This window comes from Haliotis rufescens, unplaced genomic scaffold (genome assembly GCF_023055435.1).
Source record: "Haliotis rufescens isolate VD_foot unplaced genomic scaffold, xgHalRufe1.0.p SCAF_1, whole genome shotgun sequence".
In the NCBI taxonomy this organism is placed as follows: domain Eukaryota; kingdom Metazoa; phylum Mollusca; class Gastropoda; order Lepetellida; family Haliotidae; genus Haliotis; species Haliotis rufescens.
In genome coordinates, this window is record NW_025963779.1 from 30,363,434 (window position 1) to 30,383,629 (window position 20,196).

Here is a 20,196-nt window from a genome sequence, read left to right on the forward strand (position 1 = left end):
TGCTGAATGAATTGTCTTACTTTTGTACAAAGTGGTACTAAGTTAAGAGCTTAATCTATTGAGAAACACCACCAGCATGTCGATGCATCCAGGTTCCATCACAGGAGAAAAGTGACGTGATAATGTAACAGTACAATCACATCCTACCTACAGGGTTTGGTATTTTGACTGTCATGTCCGGGCATTATTGAAATGAAATGAAAGTAAGTATTATTTTTTTTAAGTAAAAGGTTGTCTTAAATAGTATTGCTTCTTAAATTTGGACATTTAAACCTTACGTTAATGCCTTTGTCAATCAACCAATGGCCGATCAGTGCTGTCTCCTCAAACATTTAGTTGATCTAGAAATATTTAGAAAATGAGTTGGGTCATAACTTTCCATGACATTATGGTTTCTGTGAATAACGCTACTGTTATCAAATTGAAGATGATTTAGAATTTCTCGGTACTTTCTATCTCCCACTGAATTGGTCATCGTCATAACGGAACTACCTCTGAGTACCTGGCATGCCAAATATAAACAATAATTTAGCTGGTGCCACTCTACCATATGCTCAGTGTAGACCTCTAAAGACAACAACTGTACAAGTGAAGGGATATATGTTTCAGAAGTGTCTGTTGAAAGAACATTTTGAAAAGGAAATAACATTTTCATAAGGAATAACACCATTGTCAGCCATGTTTGCTGTCAAACCACAGTTGTTTTTGTTGACGGTCGTCTTTAAAATATGTTGCCCTTATCTTGTGAACTTCGACACAGGTGTGTAGAAGTAGAAAATGGTGAGGGGTCAAAACATATACCTGAAACCTCCTAGGTATTTGGAAGTGCTACGTATGACCTATGTTCCCCTCCCTTCTGGTGTTCACCGGCTAGGGGCCACGTGATGAGGGGCGTGAAGGTGGATAGGTGGGGGAGAGGGAGTGAAGTTGTGACAGTGATGATGGAGTCTAAAGCTGTTCATGCAAATGTCACACATGGTGGCAGACTAATGTAAGAAAAACTGCCAACACACTCAGGAAAGTACTAAATTGTTAGGCAAATTGTGTGTTAAAAGTATAATATATGATTGTAAGAGTGCAGACTGTGTACTACCATGACTGGGTATAGCCTTCTCCATATACCTACATCAGTTGGTATGTTACCCTCACCGATACCTACATCAGCTGGCATGCTACCCTCCCCAATACCTACATCAGCTGGTATGTTACCCTTCCCAATACCTACATCAGCAGGTGTGCTACCCTCCCCGATACCTACATAAGCTGGTATGTTACCCTCCCTAATAGCTATAATACCTGGTATATATTACTCTACCCAATACCTACATCAGCTTGTATATAACCCTCTCAATTCCTACATCAGCTGGTATGTTACCCTTCCTGACACCACATCAGCTGGTATGTTACCCTCCCCAATACCAACATCAGCTGGTATGTTACCCTCCCCGACACCTACATCAGCTGGTATGTTACTCTCCCCAATACCTACTTCAAATGGTATGTTACCCTCCCCAATATCTACATCAGCTGGTATGTTACCCTCTCAATACCTATACCTACATCAGCTGGTATGTTACTCTCCCAAATACCTACATCAGCTGGTATGTTACACTCTCAATACCTATACCTACATCAGCTGGTATGTTACTCTCCCAAATACCTACATCAGCTGGTATGTTACCCTCTCAATACCTACATCAGCTGGTATGTAACCCTCCCCAATATCTACATCAGCTGGTATGTTACCCTCCCTAATACCTATCTCAGCTGGTATATTACCTTCCCCAATACCTACATCAGCTGGTATGTTTCCGTGACCAATAGCTACATAAGATTATATGTTATCTCCAACATTAGAAATATGTTCCTTTCCCAATACCTTCAAGCTAATACCACATTTATATATTATTTACATACCAACAGGTCTGTGTATATTACCAATAACAATAAACTGGTGATTGTCAACTTAGTAACTTTAACCTCCAACCATGGCATGTGCAACTTTTCAAAACTGACCGTCCATCAGCAAAATGACTTTCTCGGACTGTTGGGCAGGCGGGTATGTTAAGCACTGGCTAAAGCTGAGATGTAGACTAGATTAGCAGTTCTCTGAAGTTCAGACACAGATGATCTTTAATATATGTTGCAATCCAACATAAATAAGACTACATAAAAATAATTAACTGTTTCTTGGGCACATTTTTCTGTAAACTGAGGATGGAGAAAAAACTTACTAAAATATTTTCTATCAGAAACAAAAGTGATTTGAGAGGAACACATTATATTATTGCCCCACGAAGCATACCAACAAACCCAGCTGGGATACTGTGAGCTTAGCTATTTAATATAATGTCAGACGGCAAGCATGTCATTTTAGGGATAACAGAGTATGCTTCATATGTCAAGAGGAAGTAAAAAAATATGTTTTTTTAACATGATAAATGACTGACGCACAGGATTTAAAGTGATGCACAGACGACAAAAAGCCTTCCTGTATTTTAGCTACTAACAGACTCCACAGGCCAGAAAACCTATACTTAACTTAAACTCAGATTCTGGGTCTGACAAACATCCCCTAAACAGTAAGCTACAACCACGAAGTCTGTAAGCATCAGTTTTAAACCTGATTGCCTACAACAAGCTTGACATCAGCCATCATAGAAGCATGACAATAGCCCTAAAACACAACTTCCACACTGAAGACTGACATCCACTTAAACACATCTTTCTACATTGAAGTCTGACAACAGCCCTAAAAAACAACTTACTACATAGAAGCATGACCACATCCCCCAAAACAAACCCATCTACACCTTGAATCTTGACAACCCTTCACTCCAGCTTAACCCCCTACACTGAGTCCTGACAAGCTTCCCTGTAAAAAGACAACCTTCTATACTGAATATCAACAACCAGACACCTAAGTCTGTCTGATTTTCTGCATAACAAATGCGGTCTGAGACACCTCAAGCCTACCACCCTCCCCGAACACCCCTCAGGCCCAGCTAACCATCATCACCTCAAACCTAACCTCCCATGGTGTCCATATTAACATTTAAACCTCATGCCAAACCTCCCATGGTGTCCATATTAACATTTAAACCTCATGCCTAACCTCCCATGGTGTCCACATTAACATTTAAACCTCATGCCTTACCTCCCATGGTGTCCATATTAACATTTAAACCTCATGCCTAACCTCCCATGGTGTCCATATTAACATTTAAACCTCATGCCTAACCTCCCATGGTGTCCATATTAACATTTAAACCTCATGCCTAACCTCCCATGGTGTCCACATTAACATTTAAACCTCATGCCTTACCTCCGATGGTGTCCATATTAACATTTAAACCTCATGCCAAACCTCCCATGGTGTCCATATTAACATTTAAACCTCATGCCTTACCTCCCATGGTGTCCATATAAACATTTAAACCTCACGCCAAACCTCCCATGGTGTCCATATTTACATTTAAACCTCATGCCTGACCTCCGATGGTGTCCATATTAACATTTAAACCTCATGCCTAACCTCCCATGGTGTCCATATTAACATCTAAACCTCATGCCTTACCTCCCATGGTGTCCATATTAACATTTAAACCTCATGCCTTACCTCCCATGGTGTCCATATTAACATTTAAACCTCATGCCTTACCTCCCATGGTGTCCATATTAACATTTAAACCTCATGCCTAACCTCCCATGGTGTCCATATTAACATTTAAACCTCACGCCAAACCTCCCATGGTGTCCATATTTACATTTAAACCTCATGCCTGACCTCCCATGGTGTCCATATTAACATTTAAACCTCATGCCTAACCTCTCATGGTGTCCATATTAACATTTAAACCTCATGCCTAACCTCCCATGGTGTCCATATTAACATTTAAACCTCATGCCGAACATTCAAAATTCAGGCATAACTACGAACATTCTACAAATATAACCTTGTTTGTTAAACATTTATACTGTCCTTTCAAACGTCCCATTAAATCCTCATTCTCCCACAAATGTTAAACTAAAACCCCATTCTAGCACTCTTAATATGAACCCTGTATTCTCACACTGTAGGCTTAATAACCACCACCCCAACACAATCTTCAATGGAGCATCACAATCATCCAGGAAAAAATTCCCTCCCTCCATGAAGACTCACAGCCACCCTAGCAAACATTCCCTCCCTCAATGAAGACTCACAACCATCCCAGCAAACATTCCCTAACTCCATGAAGACTCACTACCATCCTAGCAAACATTCCCTCCCTCCATGAATACTCGCAAACATTCCCTCCCTCCATGAAGACTTAGAACCACCCCAGCAAACCTTCCCTCATTTAATGAAGATTCACAACCACCCTGGCAAACCTTCCTTTCATCAATGAAGACTTCCAACCATTCCACCCATTCAAAGAAGACCAAGGAAAAACCATAAGTCCCTCAATGAAGACTCACAACCACTCTAGTAAACCCTCCCTCCCTCAATGAAGACTTCCAACCATCCTAGCAAACCAAACCTTGCCACGCTTCAACGAAGACTCTCAACCATCACAGAAAACATTCCCCCCATCAATGAAGACTCACAACCACCTAAGCAAATGTTCGCACACCTCAATGAAGACTCCCAACCACCCCAGCAAACCTTCCCTCCCTCAATGAAGACTCAGAACCACCTCAGCAAACCTTCCCTTCCTCAATGAAGACTTACAAACCACCCCAGCAAAGCTTCCCTCCTTCAATGAAGACTCACAAATCACCCCAGCAAAGATTCCCTCCCTCAATGAAGACTCACAGCCACCCTAGCAAACATTCCCTCCCTCAATGAAGACTCACAACCTTACCTCCCTCCTTGCGTGTCTGCACAGTTGTCACAGTGGATGAAGATTTCAGCACCAACATTCAAAATTCATCATTTAATAGTCCTAAATCTAAATCATCTATTTCATTCTAAACCACACAAACTCAGGAATGAACTTGAATTCACAAACATCATGCAAAAATCAACTTTATCTATACACATACAGAAACAATCATTTTCCAACTACTTCTCAGCTTACAAATCAAGAGGAGCTATTCCATTGGAAACACTTCTACAGCTGACAAATGTCTAGGGGATGTAGCAGCTATTCTGTTCATCATCGTGCATGGTCATGCTAATAAAACAAGGGAGAAAAAACTGGTAACTGAACTGAAAACATCTAGCATCCACTGACGTGGAGCACATATTTACTTTATTCTTGAGTAGACCAGCTTCTGCTCTCATTACGGTGCGTAACTGCAAGGGAATGCCAGCGTTGTGAATCCCATCAAGCATTAAACACAATCATCGTATCAACCTAAAGTCTCTTAAGAGTCTACCTCTCTACTTTCTAGCTACAAACTTTGTACCTGTCTTTTGATCCTCTTGAAAATACTTAGGACCTTCAAAATTTGGGTTTATCTGCCGAAGGACCCTGTCAGCAAATCTAGATGTTGACATTTACATTTCAAACCCTTAGGCCCCATGTTCAGATCTAGCTGACATCTAGCCTTTCAATCCATTCCCTTGTCTACACATTTATAGATACCTAGCCATCCTCATCCGAGAACCTGGATTCTCATTAGGTTGACGTCTACTCTTCCCATCCAAAGACCCTGTCTACACATTGTGTTAACATCTAACCACGGACCACAGACCCTGTCTACACATTGTGTTTACATCTAGCCATCTCACCCACGGACCCTGTCTACACATTGTGTTTATATCTATCCATCTAACCCACAGACCCTGTCTACACATTGTGTTTACATCCGCCCATCTCACCCATGGACCCTGTCTACACATTGTGTTTATATCTAGCCATCTAACCACGGACCCTGTCTATACATTGTGTTTACATCCACCCATCTCACCCATGGACCCTGTCTGCACATTGTGTTTACATCTAGCCATCTAACCACAGACCCTGTCTACACATTGTGTTTACATCTATCCATCTAACCCACGGACCCAGTCTACACATTGTATTTATATCTAGCCATCTCACTCATTGACCCTGTCTACACATTGTGTTTACATCTAGCCATCTAACCACGGACCCTGTCTACACATTGTGTTTACATCTAGCCATCTAACCACGGACCCTGTCTACACATTGTGTTTACATCCACCCATCTCACCCATGGACCCTGTCTTCACATTGTGTTTATATCTAGCCATCTAACCACGGACCCTGTCTACACATTGTGTTTACATCTAGCCATCTCACCCACGGACCCTGTCTGCACATTGTGTTTATATCTAGCCATCTAACCACGGACCCTGTCTGCACATTGTGTTTATATCTAGCCATCTCACCAACGGACCCTGTCTACACATTGTGTTTACATCTAGCCATTTAACCACGGACCCTGTCTGCACTTTGTGTTTACATCCACCCATCTCACCCATGGACCCTGTCTACACATTGTGTTTACATCTAGCCATCTCACTCATTGACCCTGTCTACACATTGTGTTTACATCTAGCCATCTCACCCACGGACCCTGTCTGCACATTGTGTTTATATCTAGCCATCTCACTCATTGACCCTGTCTACACATTGTGTTTACATCTAGCCATCTCACCAACGGACCCTGTCTACACATTGTGTTTACATCTAGCCATCTCACCCACGGACCCTGTCTACACATTGTGTTTACATCTAGCCATCTCACCCACGGACCCTGTCTACACATTGTGTTTACATCTAGCCATCTCACCAACGGACCCTGTCTACACATTGTGTTTACAACTGACATCTCACCCACGGACCCTGTCTACACATTGTGTTTACATCTAGCCATCTCCCTCATTGACCCTGTCTACACATTGTGTTTACATCTAGCCATCTAACCCATGGACCCTGTCTACACATTGTGTTTACATCTAGCCATCTCACCCATGGACCCTGTCTACACATTGTGTTTACATCTAGCCATCTAACCACGGACCACGGACCCTGTCTGCACATTGTGCTTACATCTAGCCATCTAACCACGGACCCTGTCTACACATTGTGTTTACATCTAGCCATCTCACCCATGGACCCTGTCTACACATTGTGTTTACATCTAGCCATCTAACCACGGACCACGGACCCTGTCTGCACATTGTGTTTACATCAAGCCATCTAACCACGGACCCTGTCTACACATTGTGTTTACATCTAGCCATCAAACCCATGGACCCTCTCTACACACTAAAATGACTGCCTTGTCTTCTATAGCATGTACTGTATAAGGATATGATTCAGCCTAACTTGGAACACTCCTAATCATGTCTTGGCCAATCAGCATTGTAGTACACAGTCTGTGTCATGTGTTCAGTGCGCTGATATGCATCAAAACCACTCGAGAATTGATAGTGTGACTACTAATGTATTAATCTCTCTAAATAAAACGCTACATTTGAAGTAAGACGAAACAGATATTAAGAAATGATAAAACAAAATCTGAAGGGGAACTCGCAACAGTTGCAATAATTTCTTTAACCAAATACGTTTACATTTTATGGATCTTATGACACTTAGAAAGCAACTGTGCACATGTCTCATGTGACCTGGACTCCCCTTCAGATCTGGCTCAGTGTAAGACCTATAGTTACAATCAAACTGAGGGAAAAAAGGAGTCTTCATCATGGTCCTGGAGGCAGATGTACCAATTGCATGGACAACAAAGAAAAGTTAGTTTCGGCCAAAACAATTACTGTATTCGATGTAATAAGCGCCCAGGGCGCTCTCAACATTAGAAATAGGGGCCTCTTATTAGAATATTATTTTGGTGAAAAAAAAAAAATGTCATGGTTTATGCAGACAGCCTGAAATGATTATATACGACAGATATATTTTTCTGGAATTTAATTGCCCATAATTAAGGGTGCATATAACACATGAGTGTGTATCAAAGTCGAATAAATAAGTCTTGTGTACATTGATGAATCGGAAGGGGTGCTAATTGGGATTGTTCACTAGCAAATATATTAGCAAATATCGCTGTGGGCACTTATTGGAGCGGGGTGCTTATTACGTCGAATACAGTATTATCATATTTTTGTGTGTGATGTTTTTGGGTTGTCCAAGCAAAGTGAGATCTGCTCCTTCCATGATGGAACTCGGTGTCGGTCCTGGGCCTTGCGGCGGTATACCTTGAGTACCTGGGTACATACAGGAAGAAAAGGAACAAGACTGGGTTAGTGGGCAGTCGGACATCAACAGTCAGTCAGAGAATCAACTATTAGTTACAGGTCGGCACCTGCCTTGTTTTAAAAGCCTGGTCCAGAAAACCAGTGGTGAGAATTGATCCATGTTGTCTAGGTACAATGCCACACCATTAGTTAGAAAGAGGTATAGTTATTCGGGGAGGTCGCCCAACCAAGTGCCACCCATTGTGGCCATTTAATACCTTTATTAGTAATCTTTTAAATGTAAGCCATGGGTACTGGACACTTCGTCTTTGCTGGAAGATGCACAGGGAAAACCAGACATCGCCTAGCAAGCAATAAGCCAGTACTGTTGCTATCAAGTTATTAAAATCTACCAACTTTATGGTATCAGTAGAAATAGGCCATTCCAGCAAACTTGAACTCTCATTGAAATAACTATACTGATTTACTGATGTGTCAATATGTTCTGCATCTTCCCGAGGCAAGGGAGTTAACTGACTATAGAAGTCCAGTTTCCACTCTTGCCGAACTAGTTGGCAGTGCAATCCTTTGCAAATCTTGCAATCGACCAAAATCTGCACAACAGTTTACAAACCGGACGGACTATGCATAGTCTCATTAGTCCAGCCAAAATCTAACACCATAATACCAGCCTAGTTCGGCAAGGGTGGAAACTAGACTTTTAAAGTCAGTCAACTCACTTGTCTCGGGAAGATGTATGTTCTGGTGCAAATTGAGAATGACACCAGGCTACAAGCTAGATACAAGAGTCAGGGGATTTGTGGATGCATGATCAAAATACTGGAATTGTCTCAGAAAAGAAGAAATCAACAAGTATTAGGAGGCATACAAGTTCAATATATACTCGTTTAACAAGTAATTATTCATACAATCATGCCAGTTAATAATTTAGGTTAAATGGTTATGAATACCACTTGAAATTAAATTGTGTATACTGAGATTACACTTCCAGAGCAAAATACATGACCATAGTGTGACGATTCACCAGATGAATTAAACGTAAATATTGCAGTTGTCAGGAAGACTCACCAAGTCACTGACTAGAGGGATGGACTTGCGGCGAGGCTTAATCTCCGGCATGCTGTCTATGCTGGTGTAGAATGGGTTGTGTTCTGGGGGGCTGAAACACACACACATAATGAAAGTCACTCCGCCTTCACATTCTCTAATAAATGAGGGTGACCATGCAGTGGCCGAAATTAGGGTTGTTCCTGTGTTCCTTGAGGTATGGTCCTACACGTTAATCTAGGACGCCAAAATTTAAGCATTATTAGGGTCAGGACAAAGACTTGACTTTTATCCTCAATTCCAAACACTGGGTGCGTACCAAGTAAATTATTGCAAACATATTGTGAAAGTTTGACAAATACATCTACATTCGTCAGTGGATTTCCTTGCTTAACCGTTATTCAGATCACTGTCTGCCAAGTCCTTGATTCATAAACAGACTTGGGAGACTATTGCTGTCTGATAACAATTAATGACTCCCATGTGGCTCTTCAAGCAAGGCCTAGTTTTCGAAAAGAAAATGAATAATATTTTTTTAATTTGATTCTGACGACTGACACTGAAGAATAGCTTGACTATGTCCCAGTACAGGACAGAGGACATTTCAGGACATTTGGTTGAAGGTTAGAACTAGCTTACCCTCCATTTGCATGGTGTGACCAGGAGTATTTGTTGCGATAGTCATCATCACCGTACTCGCCATCGCCCCCCATTAGTGATCCACTCTGAAACAGAAGTTTCATGTTAAAACAGAACCAGAGATCTCAAGTACAGAAGCTCCCTCTCATCAAATTGATTTGAAGATGTTGAATGTTTTAGATACAAATGACGGCCATGATAATGCGTTGTGCAATCCCGACATTGAATATTCTGATATTGAAGGACGTTGAATGTATTCATCAACATGTACCGGTACTACTATGGTGCTAGATGTCTTCCACAAATTGCCTTTTTTGATTACTTCTACTATTTGTGGATTACATGATGGCAGGAAAGTCAGGTGATGGACAGAGTGTCACCAAATAAGCTCACTTGAACCATCGGTCTTAGTGAGCTAAATACCACCATGATGAATCTCTGGAATAGATTCTAGGCTTTGTTAGGATTAATCAAAGGCACTACATAGTCTTCAACAATGAGACATATGAAGTCACAGGTGCTACAAAGTTATCAACATTGTAAGGAATAGAGTCATGTTGCTACAAAGTTATCAACATTGTAAGGAATAGAGTCATGTTGCTACAAAGTTATCAACATTGTAAGGAAAAGAGTCGTAGGTGCTACAATGTTATCAAAAATGTAAGGCATAGATTCATGTTGCTACAAAGTTGTCAACATTGTAAGGAATAGAGTCGTAGGTGCTACAAAGTTGTCAACATTGTAAGGAATAGAGTCATGTTACCACAAAGTTGTCAACATTGTAAGGAAAAGAGTCGTAGGTGCTACAAAGTTATCAATATTGTAAGGAAAAGAGTCGTAGGTGCCACAAATTTGTCAACATTGTAAGGAAAAGAGTCGTAGGTGCTACAAAGTTATCAATATTGTAAGGAATAGGGTCATGGTGCTACAAAGTTATCAACACTGTAAGGAATAGAGTTGTATGCTCCGTAAAGTTAGTGGCATTCTTAGGGATAGAGTCGTGTTGTCAGCTTAAATACAAATTGAACATATTTGAAATGATAGTAAACAAAGACTATTCATAAATATATTTTAATCAATCATTCATGAATTAGTCAAGCTGTTATCAACATAGATAACTGACAGAGCGTTCATCCTTGAAGTAGGCCATTCAACAGATTCCTGGTTTACCACACCCGACTTCATGGAGAAATTATTAATGATACTACTACTGGATTCAATGGTTCTCCTGCATCCTAGACCCAGTAGTGTCGTAAAACACATAAAGCAGACTCTCTTCTACAGTCACCGCTACAGTCAATGCTACAGTCAATGCTACAGTGAAGATGAAGGTCACTTTGAGGAGAAAGATTACTGTCTATTTTCACCATGGGATACAGACAAAGGCAATTATCAGTTATTAACTGCACACAAAATTGCACAATAAAACATTTGTAAATGACAATTCGTGCACATGACAACATAATAGGATAGATTTACATGTTAATTAGCACCACCATTTTGTGTCCACAGCTGCAACTGGATATAACAGTGTTTTCATCACACAAGTACTTAGCTCATCTATAAAAGATCTCAGAACCATGAAGCTTTTCGCTGGAAATGAGACATTCAACATGGACATGGTTGGTCTATATGTTTCACAATGGGAGATGAAATGAGTTTAATGTAACATTCCAGATTATTGCGCTGATATACCAAAACGCACGCAGTATACTACCCAGGGGTGGGGTAGCCTAGTGGTAAAAGCGTTCGCTTGTCATGCCGTAGACCCAATGTGTGAAGCTCATTTCGGGTGTCCCCCACTGTGATATTGCTGTAATATTGCTAAAAGCAGCGTAAAACCATACTCTCTCACTTGCACGCTGCCCAGGGAGTTGAGAATGATAAAGGAGTGCCCAATGCTCCATTGACCAGGGTAATAATGTTAGCGCTCTGAGCATGCACTTTGTGAATGGAGTCTAGCGCAATAAACTACACACATTATTATTGTGTGGGTGTGGCTGCCTGTACTAGTCTCGACTAATGATGGCTCTATAGAGGCAGCCCGCTGAGATACCATGCCACATGTTAACATGGAAACCCTACTCACACATTGTGAAACCAGGTTTATCCCCTTAATGACAAACACAAGATAGGGTAACAACACTCAGACACAGTATTCTGACTCCAAGCCAACCAGTCCTTGTTTTAGCCCCTTAATGCCGAGCGCCAGACAGGGTAACAACACATACTATCTGAAAGCATTTTTGGGTATGACACATTCGGGGTTCAAACCACAGACCTTCCTCTCTCTGGTCAGGTGCTCTATCCACAAGTCCACTGCGGTAGTCATATGTAGAGATGGTATGCATTTGACTATGCAAACAACCTACATACACCAACAGGTTGCTACACTCTGGTCGATAGAGACCCTATAAATTGTCTTATGTACCCTATGTGTAAGCCTACCGAGCCGGCACGTGACACCATATGACTGAGGGATTGGTCAACAACAAATTTATCTCACTGACATCATTCATACAGGTCTGAAATAAATTTCCGCAGTTTCACTTAGTTAGCAAAATTAACACTATTCTTAAATGAAAAACGACACAAAGTGGAGACGACACAAACGAACCAAGTTTCTTTGCTCAATGCATTTGGATAAACATCGGTTAATTTTAGAAACTCAATGATACTTATGCAATATAAGCAAGTTACCTAAGATGTGCTTCAATTGATTTCTCAGCAGGCTACATAAAATTTGTACCCGGCTGTGAGCAGCTACATGGAAAATAATTGCCCAATACTTAACAAATCAGAAGCTAGTATTTTAATGTACGGTGAGATGAATTTCAACGTAAAGACATCAAGCTACCGACATGATGCAGATGTCTTTGCTTCTCCAACTGCCAGAATATATTAATGCTTTGTAGGATACCTCTAGGGCTCAGGTACAATGGGTAATAAAACAGAGGAAATTCAACATGAGCTGTTGAAAGGGCTGGTTTAATAATTCACCTGTTAGAGTATACAGTGTCTCAGTGCTCAGTGCTACAGTCAACCAGATTCAACAGGGTTTGTTCTTACAACCAAACCAATTCAACAAGTGCCATCTTCAGCTAGAGTATATGATTTAAAAGTCCCTTGTAAACTTTTCTAGAACATTCAAACCTTTTCTGAATCAAATAGGCATCAGTAGCTTTGCAACCAATCGATTTTAATAAATACAAACATCACCATAAATATGTTCTACACATTATGACACTACACTACCTGACCACATAGAAAATTCATCTCTTTTGACATCACGCAGACATTACTGACGTATGTCTTACCTCAACACTATATGCTGCTTCTCGAGACCAAATCCGATGACCTTTTGCATGCTGACACACAGCGACCGTCTTGGTTCTCATGAGACGCAGCTGAACCGAAGTGTCTGAAGAGTAGCTGGTGGAGTCCTCTGTGTGCGGGACACCTATGTCCTGGCTGCTGGAGCAGCTTCTGCTCGCTGTCCCATCATCCGTGGAGGATGGAGTCGCCACCTCCTCCTCAATGGCATCACGGTCATCAAGTTTCCTCTTCTGCCACGATGGCCGTGCATGTCGACTAAATGTTCGTCTCCATGTCTTGGCTTCAAATCTGGCTGAATTTTGCCTGTAAAGATCAAGGCTGGCTGGTCTGCAGGTAAGGTCTTCTTCTTCGACAACATATACCCAATCCCCCTCAGTCTTGCTCATCATGGTCGACATACTGCTCTCAGCAGGGTGTATCCTATCCATCATGGCGCCCATGCTGACCAGGAATAACTGGTGGTGAATATCAGCAGCTGTTAGAGATAGCCAAGAGCCATGTTTTATTCGAAGTCACTTGTACAATATGGACTTAGTCTTCGACCTAATGGAGGAAACCCTTGATTACATTTGTCTACGTCTTGATCCCTTCAAATAGACACTGGAAAATCTGCTTGCCCTATAGCCTTGAGGATGTTCTGGATGTTCTGTCTAGGTAACTATGATCATGTTCTAAACACACATCATCCTCGGGGTACTTCCTTCAGGTGAGTATATCCCAAATTATGGTATCCAGGATTATTGCAAAATTCAGCTATGACAAGAACAGCAGGACATCTTTATCAAAACCTAAAGTCTTCGGTTTAAAACAATGGCTGCCTACAATTAGCTCTGCTGTTAACCATCTGAATCACTGACAGTTTGTGTGATGCAGGGAATATGCTATCATGCATTAATTACTGTCACTTGTATAGCAAGAAAATAACTGTTTGTGACAGATAATCGTGCTGTAATTATGAACAGTGTAATTATGACACAAACATTATTCTGTCTCGTCTGCTCACACTGCTGTGTGTGCCAGGGTGAAACATCCACTGGTGTGACAATGTATCATGAAGATGAACATCAAAACTGTGTGAACATTAGACTACAGGCTGTGTTCAGTAGGACCTTGATGGTAGGCCGTGTTCAGTAGGACCTTGATGGTAGGTGTTCAGTAGGACCTTGATGGTAGGCTGTGTTCAGTAGGACCTTGATGGTAGGTGTTCAGTAGGACCTTGATGGTAGGCCGTGTTCAGTAGGACCTTGATGGTAGGTGTTCAGTAGGACCTTGATGGTAGGCTGTGTTCAGTAGGACCTTGATGGTAGGTGTTCAGTAGGACCTTGATGGTAGGCCGTGTTCAGTAGGACCTTGATTGTAGGTGTTTAGTAGGACCTTGATAGTAAAACTACTTTTAATTGCAAACACAGGCTGTTCAGTATAGCCCTGTTGATGGGGGTTGGGGGTGGTGCAATTTGCATCAACAGCAAAGACAGGCTGTTCAGTATAGCGCTGTTGATTGTAGGCAATTGGTGTCTATAGCAAACACAGGCTGTTCAGTATAGCGCTGTTGATTGTAGGCAATTGGTGTCTACAGCAAAGACAGGCTGTTCAGTATAGCGCTGTTGGTTGTGGGCAATTGGTGTACCGGTATACAGCAAACACAGGCTGTTCAGTAGAGCCCTGTTGATTGTAGGCAATTGGTGTCTATAGCAAACACAGGCTGTTCAGTATAGCGCCGTTGATTGTAGGCAATTGGTGTCTACACAAAAAACACAGCCTGTTCAGTATAGCCCTGTTGATTGTGGGCAATTGGTGTCTATAGCAAACACAGGCTGTTCAGTATAGCGCTGTTGATTGTAGGCAATTGGTGTCTACAGCAAAGACAGGCTGTTCAGTATAGCCCTGTTGATTGTGGGCAATTGGTGTCTTCATCAAACACAGGCTGTTCAGTATAGCGCTGTTGATTGTGGGCAATTGGTGTCTTCATCAAACACAGGCTGTTCAGTAGAGCCCTGTTGATTATGGGCAATTGGTGTGAAATGCAAGCATAGGGTGTATTCAGCTCATATCCTTTGTTGATGAAAGCAGTCCAAGCAATTAACGGAACACACATACATGGTACCAGAACGGAAGATGTGTCAGTCATTAGGATTTTACACTGCTGTTGGACAATATTTTCACAAATGATGGGACACAGATTGCACCTTTACCAGAATTGACAGAAGCCTTAAAATCAACGAGAGTATTAGTCTACAACATCTACATATGTGCCTTTGTGATCCCCTAGGCTGCAGGTTTTGCACTGTCTATTGTTCATGGAGACATCATAATGTCACCAGTCGGTGTATCATCTTTTCTGTATTACTGTAGTTGATGCTGAGAGAGATGAATGAAGCTTCCACAGGTCACAGTAACAGACACATCACATATTTCCATGGAGAACTGAATCAGTAGTGTCATGGCTTATCGTCCTCAACTTTTAAGAATGGTTCATTAATATTTTCATTGAAGTGCTGTTTCCAGATGAGATATCTCACTACACAAAACACTGACCGGTCACCTGGTGGAGTCAACCAATGCCACGTTATGAAGAAAATACAAGAACCTTTGTCTTAATCCATGACTGACAATGAACAGAAGTTTAGTGTTTGTGATTTGCTTCACATATCATTGGCTGCCTCAGATCGCGTTGCAATCATGAATGCCAGTCATGGCAGTCTGTCAGAAGGGTCACATCACTGTCCTCAGCATCTAATCTATTCTAATGACGTTTGCCTGTCCATCAACCAATGACACGGACCCCATTAAGCTTGCAACAGTACTGCTGTTATTCCACCAGGCCGACATACGATGCCTGCTTAGATTTCGACTCCAGTTTATTGAAAGATGCCTACGCAAATACTATTTTAAACCCAGGCAATACGACATCTTTTTACAATATATCCACTAATGGCAGACATTTCTTCCTCGTCAACACATTCATATTCTTAAATGATATGATCTCAACTCTGCTATCAAGTTACAGCTTCTAGGATAACTATGGCTGACACTGTGAGCCCGGGATTACATGCTTGTTGTATTTCATAATTTGCCTGACAGGAGAATTAGCTAAAGTGGAATAAAATTAAACTTTAAACTGACAATGCTTTTCATGCTTTGGATGACAAACAAAAACATCCAAAGTACAGTATTTGCGCCCTGCTCCAAAAAGCCCCCCCTGATCAACTTCTGGACCCAAAAGTATATAATCCATATAAGCAATCCCTACATAGACCAAAAATTATCATGACAGTGTGTATTTTTGTGTGTTTAGAAGGCAGTTTAGATGTAATTACCAAGTAACTATTATCCAAAACATTTTAGTTTCATCGATGTTGGAACTAATTTTAATTAATACCACTCTTACAAAACACTTGCTGTTAATGATTTTATAAGTGCCCCCATTTCACAATTTTCGGAGCACCCTGGGGAGCTTATTACAGTTAGTAAGGCAGATTTATATAGGAAGGGAAGTAACTCCTTCACTTGTGTGTGTCAGTACAATGTGTCTGGAAGGGGTTGTGTGTGTCTGGAACGGGTTGTGTGTGTCTGTGTAATGTGTCTGGAAGGGGTTGTGTGTGTCTGGATGGGGTTGTGTGTGTCTGTGTAATGTCTCAGGAAGGGGTTGTGTGTGTCTGGAACGGGTTGTGTGTGTCTGTGTAATGTGTCTGGAACGGGTTGTGTGTGTCTGGATGGGGTTGTGTGTGTCTGTGTAATGTCTCAGGAAGGGGTTGTGTGTGTCTGGAACGGGTTGTGTTTGTCTGTGTAATGTCTCAGGAAGGGGTTGTGTGTGTCTGGAACGGGTTGTGTGTGTCTGTGTAATGTGTCTGGAACGGGTTGTGTGTGTCTGGATGGGGTTGTGTGTGTCTGTGTAATGTCTCAGGAAGGGGTTGTGTGTGTCTGGAACGGGTTGTGTGTGTCTGGAACGGGTTGTGTGTGTCTGTGTAATGTCTCAGGAAGGGGTTGTGTGTGTCTGGATGGGGTTGTGTGTGTCTGTGTAATGTCTCAGGAAGGGGTTGTGTGTGTCTGGAACGGGTTGTGTGTGTCTGTGTAATGTCTCAGGAAGGGGTTGTGTGTGTCTGGATGGGGTTTTGTTTGTGTAATGTCTCAGGAAGGGGTTGTGTGTGTATGGATGGGGTTGTGTGTGTCTGTGTAATGTGTCTGGAACGGGTTGTGTGTGTCTGTGTAATGTGTCTGGAACGGGTTGTGTGTGTCTGTGTAATGTGTCTGGAACGGGTTGTGTGTGTCTGTGTAATGTGTCTGGAACGGGTTGTGTGTGTCTGTGTAATGTCTCAGGAAGGGGTTGTGTGTGTCTGGAACGGGTTGTGTGTGTCTGGAACGGGTTGTGTGTGTCTGTGTAATGTCTCAGGAAGGGGTTGTGTGTGTCTGGATGGGGTTGTGTGTGTCTGTGTAATGTCTCAGGAAGGGGTTGTGTGTGTCTGGAACGGGTTGTGTGTGTCTGTGTAATGTCTCAGGAAGGGGTTGTGTGTGTCTGGATGGGGTTTTGTTTGTGTAATGTCTCAGGAAGGGGTTGTGTGTGTATGGATGGGGTTGTGTGTGTCTGTGTAATGTGTCTGGAACGGGTTGTGTGTGTCTGTGTAATGTGTCTGGAACGGGTTGTGTGTGTCTGTGTAATGTGTCTGGAACGGGTTGTGTGTGTCTGTGTAATGTGTCTGGAACGGGTTGTGTGTGTCTGTGTAATGTCTCAGGAAGGGGTTGTGTGTGTCTGGATGGGGTTGTGTGTGCCTGTGTAATGTCTCAGGAAGGGGTTGTGTGTGTCTGGAAGGGGTTGTGTGTGTCTGTGTAATGTGTCTGGAACGGGTTGTGTGTGTCTGTGTAATGTCTCAGGAAGGGGTTGTGTGTGTCTGGATGGGGGTTGTGTGTGTCTGTGTAATGTCTCAGGAAGGGGTTGTGTGTGTCTGGATGGGGTTGTGTGTGTCTGTGTAATGTCTCAGGAAGGGGTTGTGTGTGTCTGGATGGGGGTTGTGTGTGTCTGTGTAATGTCTCAGGAAGGGGTTGTGTGTGTCTGGATGGGGGTTGTGTGTGTCTGTGTAATGTCTCAGGAAGGGGTTGTGTGTGTCTGGATGGGGTTGTGTGTATCCGTGTAATGTGCTGAGGCAACAGCAGGGTCTGTTTGTGTCTCCTGCAGCCATCTAAACTATGCTCGTTCTTCACTTACATTGTAACATTCCTGCTACAGGTGACACTACTCTGTTTGACACACTATGGGTCTGGCTGGACTGTACAGAGAGCTATGACTAAAGCACTATAGCTTTACTGTTAGTCAGCTGTGAGCAACAACCGTCAACCCACGTTGCTAGAACATGAAACCTGTGACATTTAGCACACACAGAAATATCAACAGCGTCTTGAACCAACCAACCCAGTTGTACTAAAAAGGATGTCTGATTGTATGTTAACATGACAGTGATGTGTCAAGCCTATGTATCATGACACAGATGACTTTAATCAACATAAACCATTGCTCTGATTATGAATTACTGGAATCTGCCTTGCAGAAGTGAAATAATTGCAAAAGTTTACAAGACAGTGCTCATCAGTCAATGACAATTAATACTTCTTCTTGTCTCTCACTAGGAAAAGGAAAGGCAATACCTTGTCACCTGATGTTCAACAACAGACTAAACAGATTTCCTTTGTCCCCAACGCCAGACACATGAAAATAAAACGACAAAACCCTTTTCCTATTCATAAGGAATAGGATTGTATGATTCCGACTATACCATTAGCATGTGTTTATGAGTCACAATCAAACAGAGATGAAACAAGGTGTTCACAAAAGGTGAGCATATCCTGGCCCACCAGTGGTACCTATCACAAACATGTACAAAGGCAAGTCAATTGTTACACTGAAAAAACTTGGGAACATGTGGTACAAGTCAAAACTGGGAATTGCATCGTACATAATTTTTTATCACTGATGTGTCAAATGTGGAAATGTCCTCAGGATGTCATTGCTATGCTGAAGCAACATGACCTAGAGCCTGAGTTGAGTCAGGTGACTATTCCCACACAGCTTGGAAAACATGAGCACAATCAACAGGTATTGGTTGACCAAACTGCAACACAATGTCTGCATGGGTATAACTAACAATTGGTACATGGGTATAGCTGTTTAGCCTAGTGTGTAGCTGTGTAGCCTAGAATGTAGCTGTTTAGCCATGGGTATAGGTGTACAGCCTTGGGTGTAGTTTTCTAGCCCTGGGAACAGCTAAATAGCCTTGGGTGTAGCTGTGATGTAGGGTGTAGCTGTGGTGTAGCTGTGATGTAGGGTGTAGATGTGTAGCCCTGAGTACAGCCGTTGAGCCTTGGGTGTATGTTGTGTAGCCTTGGGTGTAGCGGTGTAGCTGTTTAGCCTTGGGTGTAGCTGTGTAGCCTTAGGTGTATGTTGTGTAGCCTAGGGTATAGCGGTGTAGCTGTGTAGCCTTGGGTGTATGTTGTGTAGCCTAGGGTATAGCGGTGTAGCTGTGTAGCCTTGGGTGTATGTTGTGTAGCCTAGGGTATAGCGGTGTAGCTGTGTAGCCTTGGGTGTAGCTGTGTAGCCTTAGGTGTATGTTGTGTAGCCTAGGGTATAGCGGTGTAGCTGTGTAGCCTTGGGTGTAGCTGTGTAGCCTTGGGTGTATGTTGTGTAGCCTAGGGTATAGCGGTGTAGCTGTTTAGCCTTGGGTGTAGCTGTGTAGCCTTGGGTGTAGGTTGTGTAGCCTAGAGTGTAGCTGTGTAGCCTTTGGTGTAGCTGTTTAGCCTTGGGTGTAGGTTTTGTAGCCTTAGGTGTAGAATAGGGTGTTGCTGTTCAGTCTTGGGTGTAGCTGTGTAGCCTTGGGTGTAGCCTAGGGTGTAGCTATTTAGCCTAGGGTGTAGCTGTTTAGCCTTGGGTGTAGCTGTGTAGCCTAGGGTGTAGCTGTGTAGCCTTGGGTATTGCTTTGTAGCCCTCCTTTAAGAGAACAAATTGTTTACTCTGAAGT

The 20,196-nt window shown here is 42.4% G+C and overlaps 1 protein-coding gene across 4 annotated transcripts in view; it reads right to left on the reverse strand.

Moving 5' to 3' along the window:
• LOC124123945 (protein unc-13 homolog B-like) overlaps nucleotides 1–20,196 on the reverse strand; it is a 212,886-nt gene that overhangs the window by 54,749 nt on the left and 137,941 nt on the right. For 2 of the 4 annotated variants that reach the window (XM_048394578.1, XM_048394571.1), the window contains exons 12-14: nucleotides 9,857–9,942; nucleotides 9,239–9,329; nucleotides 8,171–8,179 (exon numbers count right to left, since the gene is read on the reverse strand). In XM_048394578.1, the coding sequence (XP_048250535.1) occupies nucleotides 8,171–8,179; nucleotides 9,239–9,329; nucleotides 9,857–9,942 (186 nt within the window). Of the gene's footprint in view, nucleotides 1–5,236; nucleotides 5,282–8,170; nucleotides 8,180–9,238; nucleotides 9,330–9,856; nucleotides 9,943–13,173; nucleotides 14,004–20,196 lie in introns of those variants that run through there. The other 2 variants (XM_048394587.1, XM_048394596.1) reach the window with 2 other exon arrangements.